Below are 25,393 nucleotides of genomic sequence, written 5' to 3'. Positions count from 1 at the left end.
AACTACTAATCTATATTATTTTGTCAGAGGTTGTTTGGTTTGTTTTTGTTTTTTGTTTTTTTCAAAACAAAGAATTTAATTTTCTCATAAAATCAGCTTAAAGTTAAGACATACTGGGAGACTTAAATACAGCAGTGCTTACTACATTACTACATATAAATAATACATAAAAATGCTTCAATGAAACCATTCAACTCACTGGAGAAAATATCAAAGCGGGGAACAGGGGGTAATTACAGTCATGTATTTTAGACATGTTGTTAGTGGGAGAACACCACTGGTGAAATTTCATGTTTTAATGCATTTTTGAGTAGCAATTATCTGGTCCTGACCTGCATGCTTCTGGGTGGAACAAAATACACACATATAGATAAGAAAATATTACAAAACACTGCCTGGCTTCAAGAACATGACACATGATACAGCCTTTGGAGAAAATATTGGAGTGGCTTAAATGACACTGAGAAAACTATAATATGATAATAAGATATTTAAATGGTAATTTGTTAGTATGGGGTACTGTGTCTGTATGCTACTCAGTCACTATATACGCTCAAAAATAGCAGGCTTTTAGGGTGGCTTTCGTTCTCAGATTGTTAAAAACTAATGAAGGGGAAAAGAGAGTGAGGGGAAGAGACAGAGAGAGATAGAGGGAGGGATAGAGAGAGAGAGAGAAGGAGAGAGGGAGAGAGGGGGGGGGAAGGAGGGATAGAGAGAGAGACTGGGCTAAGGGGACAGACCTCACGTTGAGCTCAGATGAACCTCAGCATCCTTTCCCACGTTGGATCATTTCAGCTCCGTTAAACCAGAGAAGCACCGGAGCAGAGCTGCACACACACGGTAAGCTCTATTCTCTTTTTATTGAAGCACTTTTTTATCTTCAGGATTGACTAGTTTATTTAAGTGAAGCCTCGTTCGCCCACACAGACGTGACAAGTTTCCAGTCCTCGGCTCTACTTTATCGTTCAGTTTTTCAATTTTGCTGGCTTAGCCACGGTGAGGCAGTTTTCAACTGTTTCACTGTCAGTTTGGAGATGGAAAAAAAAAAGCAGAGGCAAACCTTTCGCAGTATGCCGCCAGAAGCAGATGTTTCCATGTGCGAGCAGTTTAGGAGAAATAACGGCTGAGGGAAATGTTTGGAAAAGCAAACCATGTTTTGGGTGACTGAGCTGAGCGCCAAGCTCTGACAGATGATACGGATAATGCAGTGCTTCCCTTCTAATTTTCTGGCTAGTAGGTACCATTTGTGTATGCCCGTGCCTTTACACGCGCACATACTCACCTGCCGCGTGCACTTTCACACGGGCACGCTCGCTTGCTAAAATGACGGGGTCGCGGTTGGATCAAACAGCCGACAGCAGTATTTTGGGACATTGCATTCATTATAATAGTTAGCCCAAGTGTACAAATCACATTAACATGCATCAAGTAGGTCATTTTTATGGCTTCCTCTAACAAGACAAGGTCACGCTCCGGGCTGTTTTCTCTACTAGATAGACTAATAAGCAGATAAGCAGTCGATGTGAGTGTGCTTTCGTGTGTGTGGGTTTGTGTGTGTGACAGAGACCAAAGAGAGGCAGCATGAGCCTTCATGTTCTTTGAGAAATGTTATTATGTCCTCCTGTGTTTACAACGCAATGGAATGTGGTAAAAAGAGAGAGAGAGAGAGAGAGATGATCATCTACAAGCACTCTGCTCTCTTTATCACACACAAACAAACACACACACACACACACACACACACACATACACACACACGCATAAATCGAAACAGACAGGACAGTGCACCTTGTAACCACTGAGGCATTTTCATATGACAAATAAGTACATGGCCAAACACTTGCTCAGCACAGCGCTTCCGCTGTGGTATCATTTAAGGTTAAGCTGTCTGAGTGTCAAACCGTGACTGTAATGAGGTGACTGATGTGCTGAGCACAGTGGGCCTCTCTTCACCTGTCTGATTTGGAAAGACTTAAGAGATTTCTATGTGTGCACTGAGCGGGAGAGAGCCAGTGAGAATGCACGAGAGCTCTGCGAGCATTAAGACGGATGGGTAGAAGCCAAGAAAGCCAGAGATGCTGAAATGGAACAGAATCTGTCCACGTCTTGGTCATTTAAGTCAGCCAGGCTGTACCCTCCCAATGTACTTTCACCACCACCAACACCATCAACCCCCCCCCCTCCATCCCTCCTTCCTCCACCTCTCCTAACTCCCTCTCTCTGCCTCCATCTACCATTTTTCCCTATGTAAAAGGCCTGACATGCACAGGCTATTTTTAATAAAAATGAAATAGCCTTGTTGCAGTGAAGCGACTCGATGCAGAGTGAAGTGCGACTGAAACAGCGATTTGCAATTTAGAGCTATGTCACCACTCATCATTCCATTCTGAGCCGGCAACAGCAAATCGTCCTCACGCTTTCATCCTCTATCCCTGACTTACATTTCACACATATCTCATACACACTCATACTCTAAAGACTTCAAACAACAGTGAATGACATGTACTGCTGGCAACGTGGTTTTGGAGCAAAGCTGGCAGAGGGAAATGTAAGCCGTAAGCTCAGTCTATGCTAATACACAATAGCTGGGGAAGACAAAAGTGTTATGGGAGAACCACTTCTTATATTTTCATAGATTTAAGATGATGGCAAACAGATGCATTGGTTTACAGTTGCTGAACACGAAGCATTACATATGGATGACTTGGTATAATTGATGTGCAAAATGGGGAGGAAAAAAAATGGGTGAGTTTTTTGAGAAAAAAAATTACGTAAAGAGAGTAGAAATGACTTCATTTTTTCTATGATCAAATGCTCAAATTGACTCTGTTCTCAAGCATACTCTTTAGAAAGTAGGTCAGTATCTGTGGAGAAAAAAGAACATTGGTTTCATTTTCATGTGTCCCTTCTTTCATATATGCATATCAATTTGGATATATCAGAAAATGATTTGGTTCATATTTTACAGTGTCATCAAAGGCTTGTGTATTCCTATAGGCCCACTCTGTGCTTATTTGCATCTAAATGAATCAAAGCACGTTTTCACTTTACATTTATTTAGTCAGAAGCACTCTGTCATTTATGTTCTCTAGCCACAACACTGATCATGTGTGAAGCATAGCGGGGAAATCTTTTTTAGTGCTTTTAGAATTTTAACCAAATCTTTTTCCATTCACGAAAACTTTATCGAAATTTGTTTGAAGACCAGATTCCGGTGTTCCTGTGATTCATGCACACTTGCACCGTGTGTGTGTGTGTGTGTGTGTGTGCATGAAGGCGCACACAGATGTCAGTAAATTTAGATTCATTGCAGGGAATAGTGAAGCAATAGTGATGGATGCAGGTAAGACTGGGATGGAAAAACTGCGATTACATAGTTTCAGTCTTGTTAAGCTGCTGACACTTCTCAGTACATCAAGTTTCAAAGATCAATGGCCGAGATCTGACTCAAATACTAATGAAACTCAGATCATTAAACTTTTGGCAAATGAGGAAAGTCATTGATTAAATTATTTATGAGTCTAATTAATCTCTTAAGGGGAACTTCTTTCACCACTGGGCATTGAGGCATGGGGAGACCATCTTTAGGGATGACATCAATCACCTGATGTCCAGGCAATTGTGTGTGACAGAGAACAGTAAAGTACCTGAGCTCCACCTCATTGCCAGGCCCTGGGGCTCCAATTTAATTGAAAAAATTTTAAGACCACACTTAACTTTGTGAGAATGCCTGAATGAACAATAAAATTAAAGATGTTCAGTTTTTTCCCCTCCTTCCCTTCCTTCCCACTACAGATTCCGATACCTGAACTTGCATATCGGCTGATACCGAGTACAGATCTGATATCATTTCCTTAAAAAAAAATTTTAGCAGCTGTGTGCTACTAACTCTGCATGGATGTGATATGATTGCGTGATCCATCTTCAAATGCTTTATAAGATTGTTGGTGTTGAAATTGGCAACACTAGTCCCTCCCCTCGAAACTAAATGGGACTTTGCAGGGTAAAATATTGCCAAATTGCTGACATTTTTCTAACAGCTAATGTTAGCAACAGTTGTTGCCACTGGCTGCACAGCGCAGCTTGCTGTGTAGACTGCTGTTTTGGAGCGGCAAAGAAGAATTGATTTCTGGGAAAACTGCAGTTTTATCTGGGTGTGAAACTACTTTAACGTTTATTAATGAATTAGGTGGTATCAGATCGGTGCATAGACTCACCGATACCTGATCCAGCATTTTAGGCAGCACCGGAGCCGTTTCCGATTACTGGTATCGGTATCAGAACAACTCTTAAATAAAATGAACCCATACTCGTATTCATGTACGACAGCAGTGAGAATGATATGAATAACAGCATCTGGTAGAAAGTGAAGTCTCTTTTTTTAGGTAATTTCTTATCAGACTGTAATAATCATATTTTCTGTGTAAAACTCGCAGCTATTTTTGCAGCAGCTGGCAGAGAGTTCAGAATAGCAAACAGAGCCGTACGACAGAGAGTATAAAATTGTATCCACATATATCTCTCAAAATATCAAACTTCGTCTTTAGAAGATAACGAGGAAGACGTCTTGCCTGTCTTTGTCTTTTTACTAGTGTATCTTGAAGCACTTGTTTCCCATTTTAATTTATGCAGTTAAGATTCACTAATAATGTCTTCTCTCAGGTGATCCTGTGGAGCATGTGCACTGTATGTGAAAATGTGAGAAAAGAAGACAACATGTCTCAATCTGGGGAGAAGAATCTTGAAGCAGAAGAGGACAGAAAACACACAAAATAAAAATGTTCTAAAAGCAAGATGGACCATCATAAAAATCTGCATCTGCACAGCTATTCCTCAGCCATTCATTGAAACAAACTGATCAGTGAACCTCAGCAATGGCAGCACATATTGTGCTTCTTTTTCTTTTATTGTGTAAAGGGGAAAGAAATGGCATTTCAGTGGCTGCTGGCCTGTCAGAGGAAGTCCAGGATTTGCAAGAAATATCAAGCAAAACACAACAAGTTTTACATCATCCAGAGTCTACGGACAACTCTGTTTTCTTTATGGGAATCAAAGAAGAGGATGAAAGAAGGACCCCGCCAAATGTTGCTTTTAGACTAAATGACAGAAAACCTAATGGTTTTGACTTTAAAAGCATTGTAGCGGGGCAAACAGTCCTACTTGAACATCCTGAATCTGCTGCCAAATCACTAATACCTAAACATAGCCCTGAACTCAGTCTGAACCACGAGAAAAGGAGCAATTTGACTAATGGAGAGGTTGAAGGTGTAATTAATGATCACAGCCTAGCACCGAGTTCAGAGGAGGAGTTCGCTCTCCAGCCTGAGCTCCATTTGGAGACAGGTGTCGACGTTCTGCCTGAGAGGACACGGGGCCGCTCTAAATGGGTCACAAAGACTAAAGACAGTCGATCAGGGTCATACTCGCTGAAAACGGGGCCCCGCTCCCGTCGCCGGAGGAGCTGGCTCTGGAACCAGTTCTTTGTGATCGAGGAGTACAGAGGGCCAGAGCCCGTGCTCATTGGACGGGTAAGATGTTGTCACCACCTATCAGTATGCACATGTTTATATTTGTTGTGTCACATACTTGAGTCCTTACTGTCGCCACACCAGCAACCATTCAACTGCTCTCAGTGTCGCAACACGAGAAGTGTCGGAGATGATTTAATCCACAGTGCACCTGAACCATTTAGGTCCCAGGGGTTTACTTGTAGCATTCCACAGCCAGGCGCTCCACACTAATGCAGCTGCTGGCAGCTACAGCATACTCAGGGTAGGATTATATCAGCTGTAACGCTAACAGGGAACACTGCCAGCCACTTTGTAGCAAGCAGTATACTATATAGTGACAGTCTCGATTGGATTCTTACCAGTGCAGTATACACCTCATAAATGTTTAATCTGCTTCCCTGGTTGTTATTGATACAGTCAGGAAGGGGTGTTAAAGCAATCAGTAGACACACGAGACTGCTCATTCCTCTGCAAGCACAGTCTTGGTGTTGATATTCATGTAATAAAGCCATCCCTGCATTGCGAGCGGGTTGGAGGCACAGCGTTTTTCTCTCAGAGGGAGCTCAGTTTGTTTGCCAAAAATAGAGAGATGATAATGTCAAACCCATTGCTGGTGGAAGGCTTGAGGTGAGCTATCAACAGTTGAGATCACAGGTGCCTCAACCCGTGCGAAAACGAGGGGATTTCGCTGCCAAAGCAGGCAGCGCGAGGCAGATACAAACCCCGGAGGTGGATGTTACTGCATGAGTGAGAGGAGGGGAAAATTCAGATTACAGAGTAGGAGAGAAAGTGACAAAAGGAATTGGAGGAGACAATTTCTCCTTCTTTCTGCTTTGCTTGTACAGGGTGGATAAATTTCTCCCCAACCGTGAGAGTGTTTTTCCATGCTGACTGAAGCACAGCAGGACTGAGCCAGAAATTAGACAGTGAGGAGAGGAAGGCTGGAGAGAAAGAGAGAGAGGATGGAGTGGAGTGGGGGGGAGGGGGGAGGGGGGAGGGTTGGGCGGGGGGGAGAGAGAGCAAAGAGCAGGGGAGTGAGACAGGCACAGACTCTGACAAAGATGTCTCTCGTGGTGAAGTGTGGGATCAAAATCGAAGCTAGCTTTAAGGAAGAAAAGAGGGAGAGAGATGTGGGTGTAGGGATGAATAAAAAACCCTGAGTCCCTTATCTAGCAAATTGTAGGGTATGCTATCATGAGTTTCTATAATCCTCAACTTTATCCTCCAACACATACACACCACACACACGCAGAATATACACTAATCTTGTATTTTCTCCTGGTGCTTGCATGCTTATGTACCATGTGTGTGAACGGCACTAGTATGAACATATGTTGTTAACATGCATTATGTTTGAATATATAAACACTTTCAAGTGTGTCTGTCTTAAGCACAAATTCATTAGCATTCACTAATTCCACTCTTAACCCGCTGAGGGAAATTCAATTTCAACACATCTCATGTTACAAAAATGAAAAAGCCTTGAAAAAATATATTTGAAATTCTCAGTAAATGTGTAAACAGTCATTGTTGCAGTTGCGTTTTAAGATTGAAGCTTTAGTTGACATGAGTATCTAAGGTCCGCAGCAGAGGTTGTGAGTAAGCCTTGTGGATTATGAACATGTGCAGATGCGCCCTAAGGGTAGAGAGATGTGAAGGTTCCTGGTCAGAAAGCTCAGTGTGATGAAGGCTGAGTAATCTCTTTAGCTTTCTATTTCTGTATGTTTGGCCCTTTACCTATCTCGCTCCCACTAATATCCTCTCTGCCATTAAATACCATACAAGTATTTTGCACCAGAGAGCAAAACAGATCCGTGGAAGAGAGAGAGAGAGAGAGGGGAGGGGGGGGGGGTTGAGAAATGTGAGCAGATGGGCACTCTGTGTAACCAAAGTAACTTGATGAAAAGAGAGAGACACAAGGATTGGAAGCAAAGGTGCTTTAAAAGGTACAAGGAAGTCAGGCAGATGGATTTACAAGAAAGGAAGGAAGGGACAGATGGATGGAAGAGACAGATAAAGAGAAAGATTTACAGATGGATAAAGCCTGTGTTAGGAGAATGCATCTGCGAACATACATGTAGGACATTTGCAGGGCCACTGTCCACACTGATGTGGTTTTGCCCTCAACAAACCCCCAATGGCATGTTTGGTCCAATGAGTTAATTAGCTGTATGCATCAGTACTCATCCTGGTCCCATATGTATCTTCCACACCTGGTGCCATTCAGTGCAGACTCACTGAGCACATCTCGTCTTAACATAAATCATCCTTTTCACATGGTTGTGTTTGCAGTACTTGCTAGACAAGTGGACGAGCGTTAATTAGCGATACCTGAATCAGCATACTGTGACGTTGCCTTAAGGTGTTGCAGTAATTTGCTTGTGTATGTTTTTATTTCCCAGCTGCACACGGATATGGACAAAGGAGACGGCCGCACTAAGTACATGTTGGAGGGAGAGGGAGTGGGCTCTGTGTTTGTTATTGACAGCAACACAGGCAACATACACGTGACCAAGTCTCTGGACCGCGAGGAGAAGGACCAGTACCGTCTCATTGCAACAGCCACAGACCGCCAGACTGGCCGTGCCCTGGAGCCCTCCTCTGAGTTCATCATTAGAGTGCAGGACATCAATGACAACCCGCCTGTCTTCCCTGATGAACCCTATGTTGCCATGGTACCAGAGATGGCCAACATAGGTACAGTGCTTAAACAAAATTAAAGTCACATTGCATCTAAAATCTCTTGAAAGGTGGTTATAGAATGTTTGTAGTGTTGTGTCATTCATTGAAAGCAGCAGCTGTTGTCAGCTTCAATTCATTGGCAACAAGTTTTCACAGCAGAGGAAGACTCCAGCTGGATGTTTGAATAAGAGACATCTTGTATCCAGAAGTTAAACTTTTGAAAGGAATAACATTAACATATTCATAGATTCTGGATTTTTCAAAGAGGCAGAGTAGATATAGATGAGTAGATTTTAAGAATGTAATTAGCTGATTTTTTTTTTTTTGTGGGAAAAACATGTTAGACGCAAATTATTATTCCAAGCAGAGTATTTTTATATGTCATACAGACATGTCTGGAGGGGATCTTTAATCACAGAGTGCTCTGAGCTCAATGTTACCGTCGGCATGCTTACATATTCACAATGACATCGCTAACATGCAAAAGGTTTATAACACATAATAATGTAGTTGCAAGCATCAATAAACACTTAAAAATAAAAATGTCTAAATTGCATTATCGTGTCTTATAAAACATTTATTAAATGCTTATAAATGCTAAATAAGGGGACTTAGAGTAAAGAGTTAACCAAAATTTCATGGCAATCCATCCATTAGTTGTTAGAGTAAGATATTTCAGACTAGACCAAAGTGGTGGACCCACTCAACCTGCTCCTGCAGCATATTCACCTTCCTCTCTCTCCATCTATTTTCTCAGTATCCTAGAAACAGTCATACTTCTGCCAACATGTGGCAAACTACACTGCATCTGGCACAGCTCCAGAGATTGGGGTATTTAGTCATATTTTGTCTCAAAGATGAATGTGTGGAACATACTGCTTACACGGATAGACAGCAGAGAAGGGGATTATCCTTTTAATCCTACAGATGTAAGTATTTGATATTCAAAAGATAGATTTTGGGATGAGTATCACTTTAGAATAGCTTACCAACCCGCCTCCAGCTTTAACTACCATACTCTGACCTGTCACCTCCTCTCTTTCACAGGCACGTCCATAATCCAAGTCACAGCCAGAGATGCTGATGATCCAACATATGGAAACAGCGCCCGGCTGGTGTATGCCATTACTCAGGGCCAGGACTATTTCTCTGTGGATCCTCAGACAGGTCTGGTTGTATAGCCTCACGTGTACCACACATGCCTCTCCGGCTGATGATTACACTTTATGAAGTAAATCCCAGTGCTGCGGCTAGATATCACACGTTGTATCTCTCTGTTACCATATGTCCAGTGTGGATAAGAACATTTTAACTTACATTTTAAATGATCCGTTCAGATACAGAAGTGTCCCGGAGTCATGTGTTTTGCTCTGTCCTAATTCCAAAAAGTATGCATTTGCGTCACTTTGATGCTAATTTCGAGAGACGTTGTGTCACTGTGAAATCTGTTGCTGTTGTGATTTTTGCTCCTTGTCCTGGCCTCCTCTCCATCAGGCGTCCTGCGGACAGCAGTACCTGACATGGACAGAGAGACTCAGGATGAATATCTGGTCCTCCTCCAGGCCAAAGACATGGGGGGACATCTGGGCGGACTATCAGGGACAACAACAGTCACCGTGAAGCTGAGTGATGTCAACGACAACCCCCCTCACTTCAGAAGGAGTAAGCACGACTGTTATCAGATCACCACTTAACCGTCAGCTGCTTTCAATCTCAGAATATGTGTGTGCGTGCGTGAGTGTGTGTGACTGAGAGAAGATTAAAATGATGAAACGTCTTGTAATGGCATCTGTGACAGCAGTCAGATATTTTTTTCCCTCCTTTGGGTCCAAGTTGTCTTGACAGGTTCAAGATAAGATACTGCATTAAAGTAGCTGGAGTTAAACATCTTGTCAGTCCAATATTACTTTTTTATTTTATGCACTCGCTCTAATCATTGTTTTTAACATCCATTGCAGTAATGTAACCTTTGCCAAGATGACTGGCATTAACATTCATAAAAACACTCCCATTTGGTCCCTGAGGTTGAAATGGACTGTGCCTTGACGTAGAAGAGTGAAAGATCATGTCCGCTCTTTCTTATCCAAGCTTTTCCCTGTTCCATGCTATTAATATTTCATTTTAAAGTTCAGTGCTTTCTGCATCAATAGACAGTAAAATCACTGCAGAGTGTGTCTAACACTTTGAGACATATACTGCATTTCTCTATATACTATCTCTCCTCTGGTTGCTTTTTTCCCCCTCTTCCCTAGTTTCTCTTCCTGACAGTCTCTGTTTACTGCCATTCGTCTTAATGTTTAAAGCCCCCTCACCTCGTGCTGATAGATTGTGCTCCAATACAATGCTTTATAGAAGCAATTTAACGTTTCCAAATGCCAGCGGTGTGTTATTTATTCACTGATAATGTGACTATTTCTTCCCTCCCTCACCGCCTTACTCCAGGTCATTATTTTCTGTTTGACAATAATGCCACAGTTTAAGCAAATGGCTCATTTAGTATGCTCTTTGAATGCGAGGGGTGTGAGTTTTAAATGTTTTTAATAATGTGGAAGATTTGAATGATTAACAATCAGGAAGGAAGCGCTGCTCTGATTAAATGAAAGGATTTCTCTGAATTTGCAGCTTTGTTGTGATGCAATATCACATGTACCAAGTAAATGATATGACCTGCCCCAGATCACTGGCTGCCTTTCCATGCCTGCTAAGTGGACAAACTGTAATCCAAGGAAAAGAATAACATGAAACAGATTAATCTAGCAGTGCTTTCATTCTCAGTTTAATAAATACATCTCTTGATTCAGGGCTTAACAGTATGGGACAGTAAACTATCGATTAATAACAATAATATGAAGCTTCACAGAGGTCTGTTTATTGTATGTCAGTCTGCGACTAATAATTATTGTCATTATTGATTTATCTGTTCACATCACATTTTTCATCATTTTCTCTTAGGCTGACTTCTTCAAAGTATTTGTTCTGCCCAACCAAGTGTCAAAAACTCAAAAGTTCTTCAGTTTAAAGTCAGACTGTGGAGCTGCAGCCACTGTGGCTGCAAGTAGCAATTATGGGATAACACCAAATCATAACGAAACAGTAGCACAAGTAGATAACAGTCATAAAGTCAGCAAACTGTCTCAAGTATGTCAGTTACACAGCAAAGTTTAACTCAGTTTAGCAAACACTAGCTACCATATATTAGCCACAATAAGCAAATAAGCTAAATATTCACCAACAAAATATATGAGAGTATTGAATTTAGAAGGGCTGCATTTTATTGCTAATAAAGGAATCAACTTTTAATGTGTAAGAGGAATATTGTTAGTTCATATTCCATATGTTACTTAGTCTTGTTTTAAAGGAATATAAAACAGAGAAAACCTGTAGATCCTCATTTTTGAGGAGCTTGACGCTGGCTTTTTTTCTTTTTTGATAAGTGACCTAAATAATAATTTAATAATATAAAAAAATATAGGCTTGGACTAATAAGTCTCATTGTCTCAGCCCTTATTGTAGGTTTGTAATATCAGGAGATTATTGTACCAACACATATTTTGTCTCCAAATACAGAAATGCCCTTTACAAATTCCCCCAAGCAATGTCTTCATATTGCTTGTTTTGGCTGACCAACAGTTGAAAATCCTGAGATGTTAAATTACAATGATGTCAAACAGAAAAAAGCAGCATCTTCACCGTTGTGTAGCTTGAACTAGAAATTGTTGCAAATGTCAAGCCAGCAAATATCACTATTTTTGCTTGATCAATTACAATTACATAATGATCAGAGAGTGGTGAATTCATTTTCTGCCCATTGACTATTCAATTAATCAACTAGTTGTGTCAGCATAAGAAAAGAGAAAATGTGTCGAGTGAGCATCGTTAGCATCAATAGGATTGATAGCAAACCATTAGATAATGTTCTGGGCAGATGAACTCTGCTTAGTGAACACACTCCCTGCTGCTCTGCTCCTGCTGGGTGCGTGCTTGCAGTGATCACTTTGTTTGCTTCAAATTCATGCACTAAACATTTGTTTTTAACCTGTAAAAACTTGTTTTAACATGTATGTGATGACATAAAAGAATAGTAAAAGTATCAGTATCTGTATTAATATCCATTATTCTGGCCCTAGTATTACTTGGTATCGGACCAGAAACAAATTTTGTATTTTTGTACCTCCCAGCCCTACTTAAATGTACAGAGTGTGGCCAAAATAAATTAAACCTTTGATTTATCTGTAGAATGAGGCACTAACTAAAAGTTGATCAAGAAATATGTGACTGAAGCACTGTTATTGCAGCCATAATAGCCACATATATTACGTTAATAACCACTGCGATTTCACTGAGTCTCATCAACATTCAGTGTTTGTGCCTGAGCTGAGAGCCATTACATTCAGTCACTTCTTCCCTGCAGGTGCATGGTCCTTCTCTGTATCTGAGCTAGCAGCTCCAGGTGTGGAGGTGGGCCGTCTCACCGCCACAGATCCTGATCTGGGAGAAAATGCACAGCTGGAGTTTACTATCCTGGATGCTGAAGAGGCTGAAATATTCAATATAACCGGAAGAGACCAAGAGGCTGTTATTGAGCTGAACAAGGTGAACGATGAGAAACGAGACAAAGCGACTTCAGTTTATCACTAACAAAAGTTTTCACAATAGCCGAGGATCTGACGCCAAATGTAGGCGGTTTTGCTCGAATGGCCGCATAATGAGAAAAATATGTAAAATGTGACATTTGAGGACATTAAATGTTCTTTGCTGTGGGATTGCAAATTAATTTTATTTAGTCATTTACAGTACTTCACTCTAAACACCCTCTGTCACTGACAGGTTAAGATCCCCAAGCATCTATAGTGGGCAATTAATGAGTTACAATGCATTATTAAGCAGCTGGTGAAGGATTGCAGCTCATTTAAGGTGCGCAGGCCATGTAAAAGGCACCCAGTGTGTCTTTTTACTTTTAAGGGTTCCAACAGAATTGGGCATTCAAAGATAATAATTATACTGAGGAAACTTAAATTAAGAGGTTGCAAAGGGTGAGGTAAGAACATAGCCTGATGAATTTATTAGAGCGAGATAAAAGAAAGTCCAAAATGGGAAATGTGAGTTATATAGACTGATAAAGAAGAGTGAGAAAAGTATCTTTTATGAATTATGAAGTACATGGGAAGAAATATACAGCATATACGTATGAATCATATATGAAAAGGCCTTCAATAAAGTATATCCAAGGGATTGAGGCTGCTTTATTCTTCACCCAACAGTTGCTGGATTATGAGTCCTGCAATTCGTACTCTTTCATCGTGGAAGTTTCCAACCCTGTGGTGGATGCCCGCTACCTAAGGAAAGGTCCCTTTAAGGACCAGGCAACAGTTCGGGTAATGGTCCTCAATGCTGATGAACCGCCACAATTCTCCCAGGCTCGGTACCAACTGGACGTGTCTGAGAACTGTCCCCCTGTCTGCTCTGTTGGCCGGGTCTTCGCTGTGGACCCAGACACAGGACAGAGCACCAACATCAGGTGGTTATGACACCATCACTCACTTATTCACTCACATACAGTCACTCGCTCACTCTGCGCCCTCTTTTCTATCTTTTTCCTCCTCGTTCTTGCTCGTGCCTGTTTCTGCGTCTCAGGTACTCCATCGATCCCCAGTCGGACCCCGAGGCTCTGTTCCGCATCGCCTCTGACACAGGCTTCATCAGCACAGTGATGGAGCTGGACCGTGAGCAGGAGCAGTGGCACAATATCACTGTCATCGCCACACAGAGGGGTATGTCAGCCCCTCTGCCCTCAGGGCGCTATGAGCAGCAGAGCTTACTTGGGTCATATTTCACCACAAAGCACCACCTCGGAATACAAAGTGCGCAGTAAAAATGATAAGAACTCAGTGATAATTTCAACATTAGCATCAGTTTCCTTTTTCTTTCAGACAATCCAAATCTTGTGTCAAGAGTTGTGGTTGCCATAGAGACACTGGACCAGAATGACAATGCACCAGAGTTGGACAGGCAGTACGCAACTTCTGTATGTGACTCCAGTGCCCCTGGTCAGGTCTGTTCTAGTTTTGTTTTTACCTGATATTACATTCAACTTCAGATTATTTTCCTGTTTTTATCCACTCTGTCTTGAACTTTTGCAAGTACTTTTTGAAAGCATGTGCAATTTTTGAATATTTGCTCCTTATCTAAAAGAAAGGAGTATAGTGGAGGCAAACTCGGTTCATCTTTGTTTACTCAGCTTTACTTTTCCAAATAATGTATCATAGATCTTTAATTCTAATAGCAGTTATGGTGGATATTAATCACATTATTCCACCTGATTCTTCAAAACTTAACTGCATTCAAAACAAAAAAACAAAGACAAACAAGACAAAGCAATAGTATGTTTCAAGTTTGTTTCTGCAGTCAGAGTTTGTCACATGTTGCACGTGTCATCAGTTCTACCAAAAACTGACTGAAATATATAATAAAAAGAAATCTATAATTCTGTGCACAAATATGTTTTTTTCTTCTGTTAATCTTCCTACGACTCCTCAGATTTATCTTGTGACCCCTTTGAGGGATTTTGACCTCTAGATTGAGAAGCATGGAAATAAAGCATCCAGTTCTGTCTTATTCAGGTTGTTCAGGTTCTGCGAGCCATTGACAGGGACCAAGGAGGAGGACAGGACACCCCAGTCCACTTCAGCATCCCTCCGGAGTCCAGCTCAGCTCTCAACCTCACCATCAGGGAAACCGGAGGTAGCACCAGTTGGCTCTGTTTTTCCATTTCATGCACAGTCCAGAAAAATGACACCAGCCAAAACTGGTGCGAGCTTGTTGTGCAGTGGCCGTGTTTTGATGTTGTGTGTATTTTTGTCATGTTATCAGGTGTGACAGCCAGCCTGGTGCTCCAGTCAGCCTTGGAGCCCCTCCCTGGCTTCTCCTCATCCTTACTCACGCTCTATGTGCCAGTTGTGCTGCGCGACGGGGCCTCTGGTCTTACCAACACTGGCACGGTCACTGTGACCATTTGTCCCTGTCTGCGGGGGGGTATGCAGACAGAGGATAGGGGTAGACAGAGGGACCAGAGATGGGAGAGACACATGGTTTGTCTGCCTGTGCCATCCACCTCTCCATCCCTCATATTCAGTTTGGTCACATTACTGGCCATGCTGGCTTGTGTCACCACTCTGCTTGGTATGTTTGCTTAGTTCTCTGAAGTTTCTGATGCACCATAAATAATTTCTTTGTGACTTTTTGAAAGATGCTGAGCAGCTCTGTCAGGTTGCTTCTTTAAAGTCTAAAGACTACGTGGTCATGTGTCTCTGTTTTGCCCTTTAGTGGTGTGTGCACTCTCGCTGTCATTGCGCCATCAGAAGCGAGACTCCCACTCACCCTTCGAGGAGGATGATGTCAGGGAGAACATCATATCCTATGATGACGAGGGGGGAGGGGAAGCAGACACCGCAGCTTTTGACATTACAGCGCTGCAGAGCATGCACAGAATACAGCACATGCACAACAACAGAAACATGTGAGCTGTGTCCTAAAAAAAATAAAAAAGTTTATCCTTGTAATGGTGGCTTATGTGCGTGTGTGCTTCTCTCTGACATTCATCTCTTGTCACAGATGGTACACCCAGCAGAATCTGCCGAGGGCCAGAACGTACAGCTGGAGTCGTAACCCACGCCCCGGCCTGGACCCTCATCAGCGGCCAGGCTCCGCTCCGCTCTACGGGCGCCTCTGCTACGGCATCCACACGCTGCCTGTTCTCAGAGATTACCCAGCTGGGCCTCTGGAGGCAGGTTTGCAGCTAACTCAGCTGACCCATGGGCTCACTGGAGGTCATATCGCCAATCCCCTTGTCATCCAGAACCAGAGCACCTTTGAGCCTCTGCTGCACTCTCCTGAGATGAGCCCTGGTAGTTACGAAGCAGAGCATATGCTGGCGGAGAGCAAAATTACAGAGAGAAATGAAGTCAGTGAAGCAAACGCCGCAGACACAAAACAGAATGAGGACCAGGCCAAGGTCAGATAACAATGCTGATATGAAAAGTTAATGATATGTAGCAATTATATGGAAGCGAAGAAAGGCCATAAGGATTTAAAATTATACCTAACTTTGAAATTTAATCACTACTGAACACTTGAACACAATTTATGAAGTTGAAATATTTTGTTTGCAGCTTGAATTTCCCTGTTTTTCAAGTGGTGTGAAGTGTTTTTTTCAGGTCAAAAATTCAAAGGTCCAATATTCAAAAAGCCATATTAACGTTGCTCTAATTCTGTTTGGGAACTCAGAATTCAAGTCAGGTCAAAGAGTCTGGGTGCTCAAAATGGATTAAATTGATTAAATTCAGACACCAAAATTTAAGGTGAAATGTTCAAACTTGAACATCCCATCTAACCAAGATAAGAAATCTAGTCTGAATGGAATCGATCAGACCTTTGTCCATCAGGTTAAGCTCTGTCAGTCATATGATACAAATTCAGATGAGTAACCGCAAGCATTTGTCAAATAGAGTATAGTTTTTGAAATTGCAAAATTTAAATGATCTAATTCAAACTTTTTTTGATAGATGGTTTTTATAGCAAAATATTTCAGTGCAATCAAGTCAGAAGTATTTGGATTTAAACGTTCAGTAGTCAGTAGTGATTACATTTCCTGATTAGCTGATGAAAAGAAAGAAATTATTTTGGCATCTCCTTGCTTCCGTACAATTATCTCTGCATGTCTTTTTCAATCATGTCATTTCTCCCTTCTTCATTTCTCTTACAGATAGACTCGACAGAATCAGAGTCGACACCAGCCAACAACGCTGCAAATCTGACCTACTGTGACCCAAATGAGTCTTCATGCCAAAGTCACACCAGCTGCTCATCAAACCAGCAAGAGGGGCGACCGGGGTCATCACAGACTCAGATCAGCACTGGAGCCACCAGCTGCACAGTGGATGACTTTGATACTGATTCCTCTATTCCCTCCGTTTCAGAGCGAAATTATTCAAATGGCAGTCAAATCAGCTCTTCTAATGACCCTCCTGTTTACCTGAAAGGAGACACATACAGCATTGTGGGCTCGCTGAATCCAAACAGCAGGGGGACGTGTATAAACGGGACTAGCAGCAGTGGGTTGTACCCAGCGGGGGCGCAGCTACTGAACATGTGCAGACTCCAGAGAAAGGATTTGACCCCACAGCCTTTGCCCTTACCTGGGGGGATGTTTGGCAACAACAGAGGCTGGGCATGTGGGGCGGAGCCTGCGAGAACAGAAGCCACCAACCCGCAGCCTCTCCGAATGGAAGACCTCCTGAATTTCCGTCTGGACCAGGTCACCTTTGACCTGTCCCAGCCACCCTATGACTCACTGCAGACTTACGAGTTTGAGGGCCGTGATTCAAGGGCTGAGTCACTGAGCTCGCTGGAGAGCGATGAAGAGAAGGACGAGGGCAGAGTGGTGGGAGGGATGGAGGAGTTAAACCAGAAGTTTCAGAGGCTGGTGGAGATCATCAGGGAGAGGGAGAAGGAGAAGGAACAGGAGGGAAAGCCAGAGGAGGGAGGAGAGAACGCAGAGGCGACTCTGAATGAGACTCATAAACAAACAGAGGAGAAAGAACAAGAACAGCAGAGATGGGATTTCTAGAGGACCTACACTGCAGTAAAAGAAAAGTTAGAGAGAGGAGGACTCTCTTGACAGTGATGGATTTAAAACACAGCAGGGTGGCAAAGACAGAAATGCTCTTGTTTTCCAAGGAAAATCCAGCAGGCTGACAGTATAGTCAAGATATGTGGTGGAATCAGTGCACAGAGTATAGTTTTCACCTCCACTGTGTTTATAAAATGGATATGGAATCTGTCACTTTACACACTGCTCTTGTAACTAATATTAATAATGCACTTGGGCTTTCAAAGCTAAAGTTATGAAAAATGTACTTCTTTTTTTTTAAAATATTGATTCTGAGCCCTGAAAGCTGCATTGTTAGAAAATAGGCCTCATTAAATATTGACTGTAATTGTAATATTTAATATTGATACTCTAATAGGGACTCACTCGCTAGAAATCCTTGGAATTTTAAATGCAACATTTGCATCTGAATTGGAGAGTCTTACAACCACATAAGCGTACAGTACTGTAGGCCTACACTGCCACATGTTCACAGAGCCTCTCCGATGACTGTAACTGCATATGTTGCTCTGTATACATTTGTATTCTGTCACCCTGTAGAGAGACTCCAGCACGTAGTGACCATTACAAGTAGCAGAACCTGCTCACTATGCAATTTGCACACAGATGTAGAAATGATTAGATTGTCACTGTCAAAGACTGTTGTGTACTGTTGTGAAAGTACAGTAAATGATGTCCATATGTAGATAAATATCAACCCTCTGCTATAGTGGTTATTGCTCAAGATTGGACGATTGCTGTAGGTGGAAGAGGGGGGGGGGGGGGGGGGGTATTTAACGGAATACACACAAGAAATTGAGCATCTGATTTTCAGTTATTAAACTGTTGCAGACATAAGCTCACAATTTTCTGCCTAATTTCACCCACACAAGATTATTTATAATGCACTATTGTTTTTGCATCTGCTCATCTAGAATTATCTCCAATGCCTTATTTGTCTCGCACCTTTTAAAGAGACAAAATTAGGCGAAAGCCTTTATGTGATGCGGTAGACGCAGGCATTGTTTTGTGATGAGTCCCCCCCCCCCCCCAACACAGAGGCAACAACAAAATAATCATTTGCTTTGAGACTGTAATGTTTTTCAGCCAATCTTTCTTTGGACAATGACTCTTTTCTGTGGCTATTTCAAAAGTCATTTATTATTCAGAAGGTATAAGGATGAGTTATTAAAATAATGACATTATTTTCAATAATATGATAAAACGCCTTTGACTTTCTGCAATTATTCCTGCTTTCTATCTTCTACAGTGGGAATTTAGGTCTTAATCAAATGCTGCTCTAATGAGATTGCAACGCTTTCAAACTAAATTTGACAGAAAATCTTTGGAGTCCTGACAAGAAAAATGTGGTGTAAAAAAGACTGTACTCCTCAGGCAAGAGAATGAAATGCAGAGGAGAAGAGTGGGATATTACTACATCAAGTGCCAAATGATGACTAGTCATCACCACACACTGCATATTGTCAGTGTGCTGCTGCGAAAATATCACTGTGCAAGTGAAAAAGAACAAGACATATCCTCACCTAGAGATCAGGAACAGATTTAATCTAATGAACTAAATATAGGCACAAGTTAGAACGTGAAGGACTCTGTTTTACCACTTCAAAAATAGTCAGACGAAAATAAAATAATGATAAAGTAAAATACGTTTGAAATTCAAATGTTTAAAAAGCATATTGCCATTCACACGCACTTAAAAGAGCTCTAAGGAGAACAATGTGGAATAAGGGACATCAGTGTCTTTTCATGCAAGTTTGGAACCACAGAAACCGGCAGTACAATGGTGCCACCTATAGTTCCATATATGGATTGCATTTGTGCTATTGCAGATTGTAAGATAACACAGCAGCTGGAAATATTGTCACACAAAAACAGGAAAAGGATGTTCAGTTTAAATAAAGAGTTACTTTTAATCCATGAAGACAAAAGACAGTTTGATTCATATTGTTTTTTGAGAACAGTTTAGTTGGACTTGTTGTCACACTATTAATGTCTCACATCCATATCAAGTCTTCATATGGGGCTTCTAGAGGAGAAGATAATAGTTTCTTACTGCATTAGTGGTTCCCAATCTATATCTGAGGAGTCACAAGCTAATTCACAGGATAGGAAAGCAGAAAAAACATTCTCCTGCCAGACTTTCCTCTAATTTTTGCTTTTTTTCTTATGAATCACAGGATATTTTTATACATCTTTAAGCCTCTGAAATGTATTTTTGTTTTCAGGAGTCATGAGCCAAAACATGTTGGGAAGCATTTACATATGGGGAAACAGGACAAACAGGACACATTTTTACTGTAAAACCATGGTTTTGACTGTGTGTGCATACGCAAGCAAATACCTTTGGAGGACATCTACAAAACAGGATTAACCTGTTCCAGTGCAGAGACAGTGAACATGTTACACCTTTACTCCAAATGGTCTGCAGGAGGCAGTAAAGTCAAACATCAAACTTCATCAAACTGACCACAGTTTCACAGCAGTTTGCATTAATCTTGAAACTTTGTACCAATACTGAGCTCAGATGAGGCACCACTGAACATTTTGATACACTTTTGTATGAAAGTCCTTCATTGTCACCACAAAATCAGGCATTCACTGGGAATTTATTTATTTATTTTAACTGTAAGGGACCATATACTGTGTTAAACATAAATGTTACCATTTGATGCACTGTACCAAAGTTAGTTTATAGCTCATTTTCATCTGCAGTCCCTGCGGCAGGTCACAATAAAAACATATAACAGCACAGTAACAAACTGTACAAAGCAAAAAACACACAGGATACATAACACAAAGTTACACATAGCAGCAACATCACACTGTGAAAGAAGCTGATTACTTTCAAATTTCATACATGATGATACAAATCTCAAACAAACATGATGTGTCTCTGCTCTGTAATAACAACTTGTGTAATTGTGTCCAGAAATATTTTTGCCAGCGACTGCAATAATGAGCTTGTCCGCAGTTCAATTAAACAATAATTGCATTTTTATAATTTAGCATTTAATCCCGCCAGAGACTGCGGCTGAGCCCATCACAGACTTCAGGGGTTTTTCCACTGTCAGATTGTGTAGTCTGGAAAAAGAAAGAGGATGACAGCAAACAAACAGACAGCTGAAGGATCCACTCACAGCAGACATCACCGCTGGGCCCTCATTTTGACAGTGCTTTGATGTCAGTTCAATTATTTAGCTTGATTAAGTTTGATTACATCAAAATCAGTCTAATTTAGGAAGAAAAAAAATCAGGTTAGATACAATGAGCAACTGTAGTCCAGCTGTTTGATGAGATTTTGCTGTATTTAGCTGTTAATCAATTATTGTCTTTAACAGGACTGGTTTAATGCTTGTTTCCATCTCAATCTGTTTGCCAAACTGGTTAAATAAAATAAAATATTTGTCAAAATTTACAGTAAATTATTGGTACATTGCTTGATCACAGACATAGAATACTGTAAAATATCCATACACGTATTCCCTCTGACACAGATGTTTAATTTACTGTCCATAAACACAGAAAATACTCATATTTGGAAAATAAAAGTACCGGCATAAAAAATCAATGTATTTGTTTCTTTTTAAGGCAGCAAGTTATCAAAGAAGTGATGAGAAAAAGAACAAAATTTGAACATCTATTAAATCATTAAAGTTTTAACTTTTTTGACTAATTCACAAAATACACAAAGAAAAATATTATAGTGCAACAAAAATCTGCATGGAGAAGCTTATTAACCTTTTTTCCATCTTATTTCTTACATGGAAGAGTTTTTAATGAAGCATTTTACATCTGTGTCAGTCCCTCTTCATCTGAGAATGACATGTTGTAAACACCAGCCAGGTTCTCATGTGCGACGCCATTTTCCATCGTCTTTTCCTCATCTTCTGTTTTCTCGTTCTTTTTGCTAGAATAAAAGGCCAGAGAGGAGAATGACAAGTTCAATAATCACATTTACAAAATGATAAACATAAGACATATGCATGTATAGTCCTTTGCTTACCGTTTATTTCGGACCAGAGAAGACACAAGCAGAACGACAATGCCAGCAACCACAGCACCCATGACGACACCAAACACAATGAGCCATGGAGGGGTGTCAGGGTTGACTGGTGCTGCCATGGTGGGAGGGATGCCGATAAACTCCAGAGTTTTATCAGTCAGCAGAAAGGCGTTGTTGATGCGATTCCTGGACTGTCTATTGGGCACATACAACACTCAGTGTTTATTTTTTGCTTTACTTTGACTTAACAGCAGTCCAAAAATATACATTTTTCCATTTCATTTGCAACACAGTTGACAATACTGCAACTTATTTGTGCTATGAATACTGACTATTTCAAGGCCTACAGTACACGTGGTTGTTACATAAAGTCACATTTTTCTGCTTGTGTCTCTGAGCACTAGAAACTGATGAGGTAGAGGCATTGTTTTGATATTTAAAGACTGCCTCCCTTCTCCAAATCACTTGTTATGGTCGGTTGAGGTTTTGAATGTTGTAATTTAGCTTTGTGAAGGTTTGATTAGTGGATTGAGATGCCTGTGCAGATTAATGGATAGTAGATTAATAGAAGTGGAAATAACATATTCGTCCTCTTCCTAAAAATGAAAAGCTGAATTCACAATCAATACAAAGGACCCTTATTTAGCTTAGTAGTCAGGAGTTTTGCTGCTGAATCCACTTGGCCGCTACTTTATGGTGGCTAATATTAGCTAACATTACCAAAAAACACATTCACTATAATTAGCATTAGCGAAATAAAAGATTCTTCTCCATAAAAATGAAAAGTCAATTTCACAACCAACACACCCTCAACGAGTTCAGTATTCTGTGAACTGGTGGTGGCTAACATTAGCTAAATTTGGTATCAGTTTGAGTCCTCCATACTTGTGCTACTCTTATACTGCATTTTAATATTCGCAGTTACCCCGCAATTGTCACTTATTGTGGCCACAGTGGACACTGTTCAGCAAAAGTTACATACCAGTAGCCTCACTTTAACTAGCTAACAAAGGTTCAAATTAAATAGTTTGTGAGCATAGTTAAATTGAATTATTACCAGTTCAAGGTTTTATATTTGTGTGCTGTAGCTGAATGGTTACTGTTTATCGTATTTACTCTTGTTGGGGTCTTTTTTATACTGTATAATCAATATTTTTTACAAATGTGTTGCTCTTAAAGTAAATAATACAGTTATCCCCATATTAAGACAATATCACTATTACACCAATCATTAAAAAAGTACTTCAATCAAAAATACAAATATACAAAGCATTAAATGGAACAGTTGACTCTAAATGTCAAAGTTGAATATGACCTCTCTGGGGAGTGGCCGAAAAAAATTAGTATTTCAAAATGGAGGTTTAAAAATGAGCCACAGAGTCATTGTATCATGTAATTACCTCACAGCCTGCTCCACATCCTCTTTATCAACAAGGCGTGAAGTGTTGTGAGGTAACGTCACCACAAACCAGAAGGACACTCTGGGAGTCTCATCGCACACAATAATGTTGGACACTCTGGTGAAGTTCCACAAGACAATAAAGAGCATGTCATTGTCGCTACATGTTACATAAACCCTACATAAACAATGAGTCATCAATTACATTATGGGGAAAAAATCAAGAAAAGCAAACAACAAAAGTGAACATGTAAAAGTTTCCTTACTGGAATTCCAGTCCGTTGAGTTGATTCCTCATGGCAAACGCCAGAGTTGCTCGGAAAAGGAACATTTCATTCTCATTCCAAACATACTGCAATAATAACGACAGGTCATGTGCTGTTTTCAGTAAAATCCTTAACGGTTAATTGATCACCAGATGAACCTTGTCCTTACAGTTAATGATCACACACACTGTCAGTGAATCCTGCATATCCAGTATATTTCCCTTTGTAACAGTGGTTGCCTGATGAATAATATGTTACAGTAATGGCATATAACACAGCTACAGTAAGTCTTCTAACTGTTATTCATGATCTGATGCTTTGATCATTCTGTGCGGGTTGGATTAATATTTAAATATATACGTACAGCTTCATCTCCCAGAGCACTTTTGATGCTGAGTCGAACTTTGTAGCCATCTGAGGCATCTGTAAAGATGAAACATATTTGAATGTCTTCACCACCCAGTGGATTTTTGTCCTAGGTTTAAAACAAAGAGCACTGGTCTGTGTGTATACAATAAGATTGATTTCTTGGACAAATCAAAGCACTGTTAGGAGAACGAAAGATAATTTCATGTAAGATTGATCTCTTATTCCCTCACAGGGTTTTAGAATATCTGCCATAAAGACTAGCATGCATTTCAAGATCATTGTTGATGTCTAATAGAGGCCATTGTAATCAGGCAAACATTTGAGCTATGTGTCTAATCCGACTTTGTTCCAGTTAACAGATTGGAAGCTGCTTTTCACACTGGCTGGAGAGGCAACAAGGACATACAACTAGACCAGTGCCTTTGCTGTATCTGAAGCACTGTGTTCGCTCATGGTATATTAGTAGAAATACAATGCAGGATAAAAAAAAATTAATACACAATATTGTACTAAGTTTGTAAAAGTTTTTTCTGTATGATCACTTACCTGGCCTACAGAGCTGTTCTGCCAAAGCAGAGGACAAACAGAGCAGGAATAAGACCTTCTCCAACATTTCCCCAGAGAGCAAGAAACAAAATAATGCTGCAAACACTCAAGAGAAACTCACAGAGTTTAGTGGTTTGAGGGGGTCAGCAGAGGAACCTCATTGGATAAGTCTGAGTTTAATGGTTAAACTTGGACACACCTGAACTAATCCGCCCTCTTTAAAAAAAAAAAAAAAAATAGCTGCAGCCCAGCTCGCCCTCACTGTATGACATGGAAACTGTAAAATGGGTGCTGCCATGAAAGTCCTGCTGTTTGTTCAAGCTTCCAAGGAGCCAGATAGGTTTGCTGATGTGAGAGAGGCAGACCTCCCCGACAAAAACACAACGGCTTCTGTTTACTCAGCACAGTACAATATGTGACCTAGCTGTTCGGCATGCCAGGCACTTTTATATTCAGTAGCAATATTTTTTCCTTGATTTGCTTCATGAAAACAGGAACACACACAGATTGTACCAAATCAAACTGTCTAGAAAACAGTGAAGAGTCTGACTGTATCTGCTTCTTAGTAAAGCTCAGCACAGCAGTTAGATTACTTGTAGGACAAACACCTGATTTGGCAGGTTACAGGATGCTGATGGTGGGCACATATCACACTAAAGCAGTTACTGTGTACTCCTACTTTTCATGACAAGGTGTACTGTACCTGCTCCATAGCTCTCCCAAACATGATTATAAAGCCTAACTTCATCTGCTAGCTAGCTGTGTAATGTAAAATGTTGAATAATTCCGACCAAATCTCCCAAATTAGATCTATCTAGCAAACTCAGTTTGTTCAGTGTCTGAAACTGCCGTCACCAGCACACATTCACCGAGCAATGGTGAGAAAACCTTTAACAGACAATAGAAAATTCCAGTGCAAATCCCTGTTTATCCCAGATGAGAGATGTAGTT

The 25,393-nt window shown here is 40.8% G+C and overlaps 2 protein-coding genes across 5 annotated transcripts; one reads left to right on the top strand and one right to left on the bottom strand.

The window, feature by feature from the left end:
- Window positions 1-751: 751 nt before the first annotated feature.
- Window positions 752-18,618, top strand: LOC121900389 (cadherin-24). Of its 4 annotated transcripts, none has more exons than XM_042416684.1 (14): window positions 755-840; window positions 4,663-5,528; window positions 7,913-8,207; window positions 9,240-9,359; window positions 9,687-9,854; window positions 12,604-12,785; window positions 13,454-13,710; window positions 13,827-13,963; window positions 14,123-14,244; window positions 14,813-14,933; window positions 15,063-15,371; window positions 15,516-15,708; window positions 15,804-16,203; window positions 16,954-18,618. In XM_042416684.1, exons 2-14 carry the CDS (start codon window positions 4,875-4,877, stop codon window positions 17,815-17,817), a joined length of 3,822 nt encoding a protein of 1,273 aa, XP_042272618.1. In that variant the 5' UTR covers window positions 755-840; window positions 4,663-4,874; the 3' UTR covers window positions 17,818-18,618. The 4 variants fall into 4 exon arrangements, with proteins under 4 accessions (XP_042272621.1, XP_042272618.1, XP_042272619.1 ...); XM_042416685.1 differs by lacking the exon at window positions 755-840 and adding an exon at window positions 1,168-1,233; XM_042416686.1 differs by lacking the exon at window positions 755-840 and adding an exon at window positions 1,405-1,522.
- Window positions 18,619-20,063: 1,445 nt separating this feature from the next.
- On the bottom strand, window positions 20,064-25,014 carry cltrn (collectrin, amino acid transport regulator). Its single transcript, XM_042417336.1, has 6 exons — window positions 24,443-25,014; window positions 23,892-23,950; window positions 23,528-23,613; window positions 23,263-23,379; window positions 21,863-22,057; window positions 20,064-21,766 (listed from the first exon to the last, which is right to left on the bottom strand). Exons 1-6 carry the CDS (start codon window positions 24,507-24,509, stop codon window positions 21,646-21,648), a joined length of 645 nt encoding a protein of 214 aa, XP_042273270.1. The 5' UTR covers window positions 24,510-25,014; the 3' UTR covers window positions 20,064-21,645.
- Window positions 25,015-25,393: the final 379 nt, after the last annotated feature.

This window comes from Thunnus maccoyii, chromosome 7, assembly GCF_910596095.1.
Source record: "Thunnus maccoyii chromosome 7, fThuMac1.1, whole genome shotgun sequence".
NCBI classification, from domain to species: Eukaryota; Metazoa; Chordata; class Actinopteri; order Scombriformes; family Scombridae; genus Thunnus; species Thunnus maccoyii.
Note: the sequence above shows the minus strand (reverse complement) of the source record. Positions and strands in the feature narration are given on the sequence as shown.

What these genes read in the sequence shown, in the direction of transcription:
- LOC121900389 (XM_042416684.1), top strand. Translation starts at nt 4,875, where the DNA reads ATGGCAGCACATATTGTGCTTCTTTTTCTTTTATTGTGTAAAGGGGAA. An exon ending in AGCCCGTGCTCATTGGACGG is followed by an intron (nt 5,529 to 7,912) that starts GTAAGATGTTGT and finishes TTTATTTCCCAG; the next exon opens with CTGCACACGGATATGGACAA. An exon ending in ACTCCAGTGCCCCTGGTCAG is followed by an intron (nt 14,245 to 14,812) that starts GTCTGTTCTAGT and finishes TGTCTTATTCAG; the next exon opens with GTTGTTCAGGTTCTGCGAGC.
- cltrn (XM_042417336.1), bottom strand. Translation starts at nt 24,509, where the DNA reads ATGTTGGAGAAGGTCTTATTCCTGCTCTGTTTGTCCTCTGCTTTGGCA. An exon ending in GTGCTCTGGGAGATGAAGCT is followed by an intron (nt 23,614 to 23,891) that starts GTACGTATATAT and finishes TTATTATTGCAG; the next exon opens with TATGTTTGGAATGAGAATGA. An exon ending in TCTCTGGTCCGAAATAAACG is followed by an intron (nt 21,767 to 21,862) that starts GTAAGCAAAGGA and finishes CTTTTATTCTAG; the next exon opens with CAAAAAGAACGAGAAAACAG.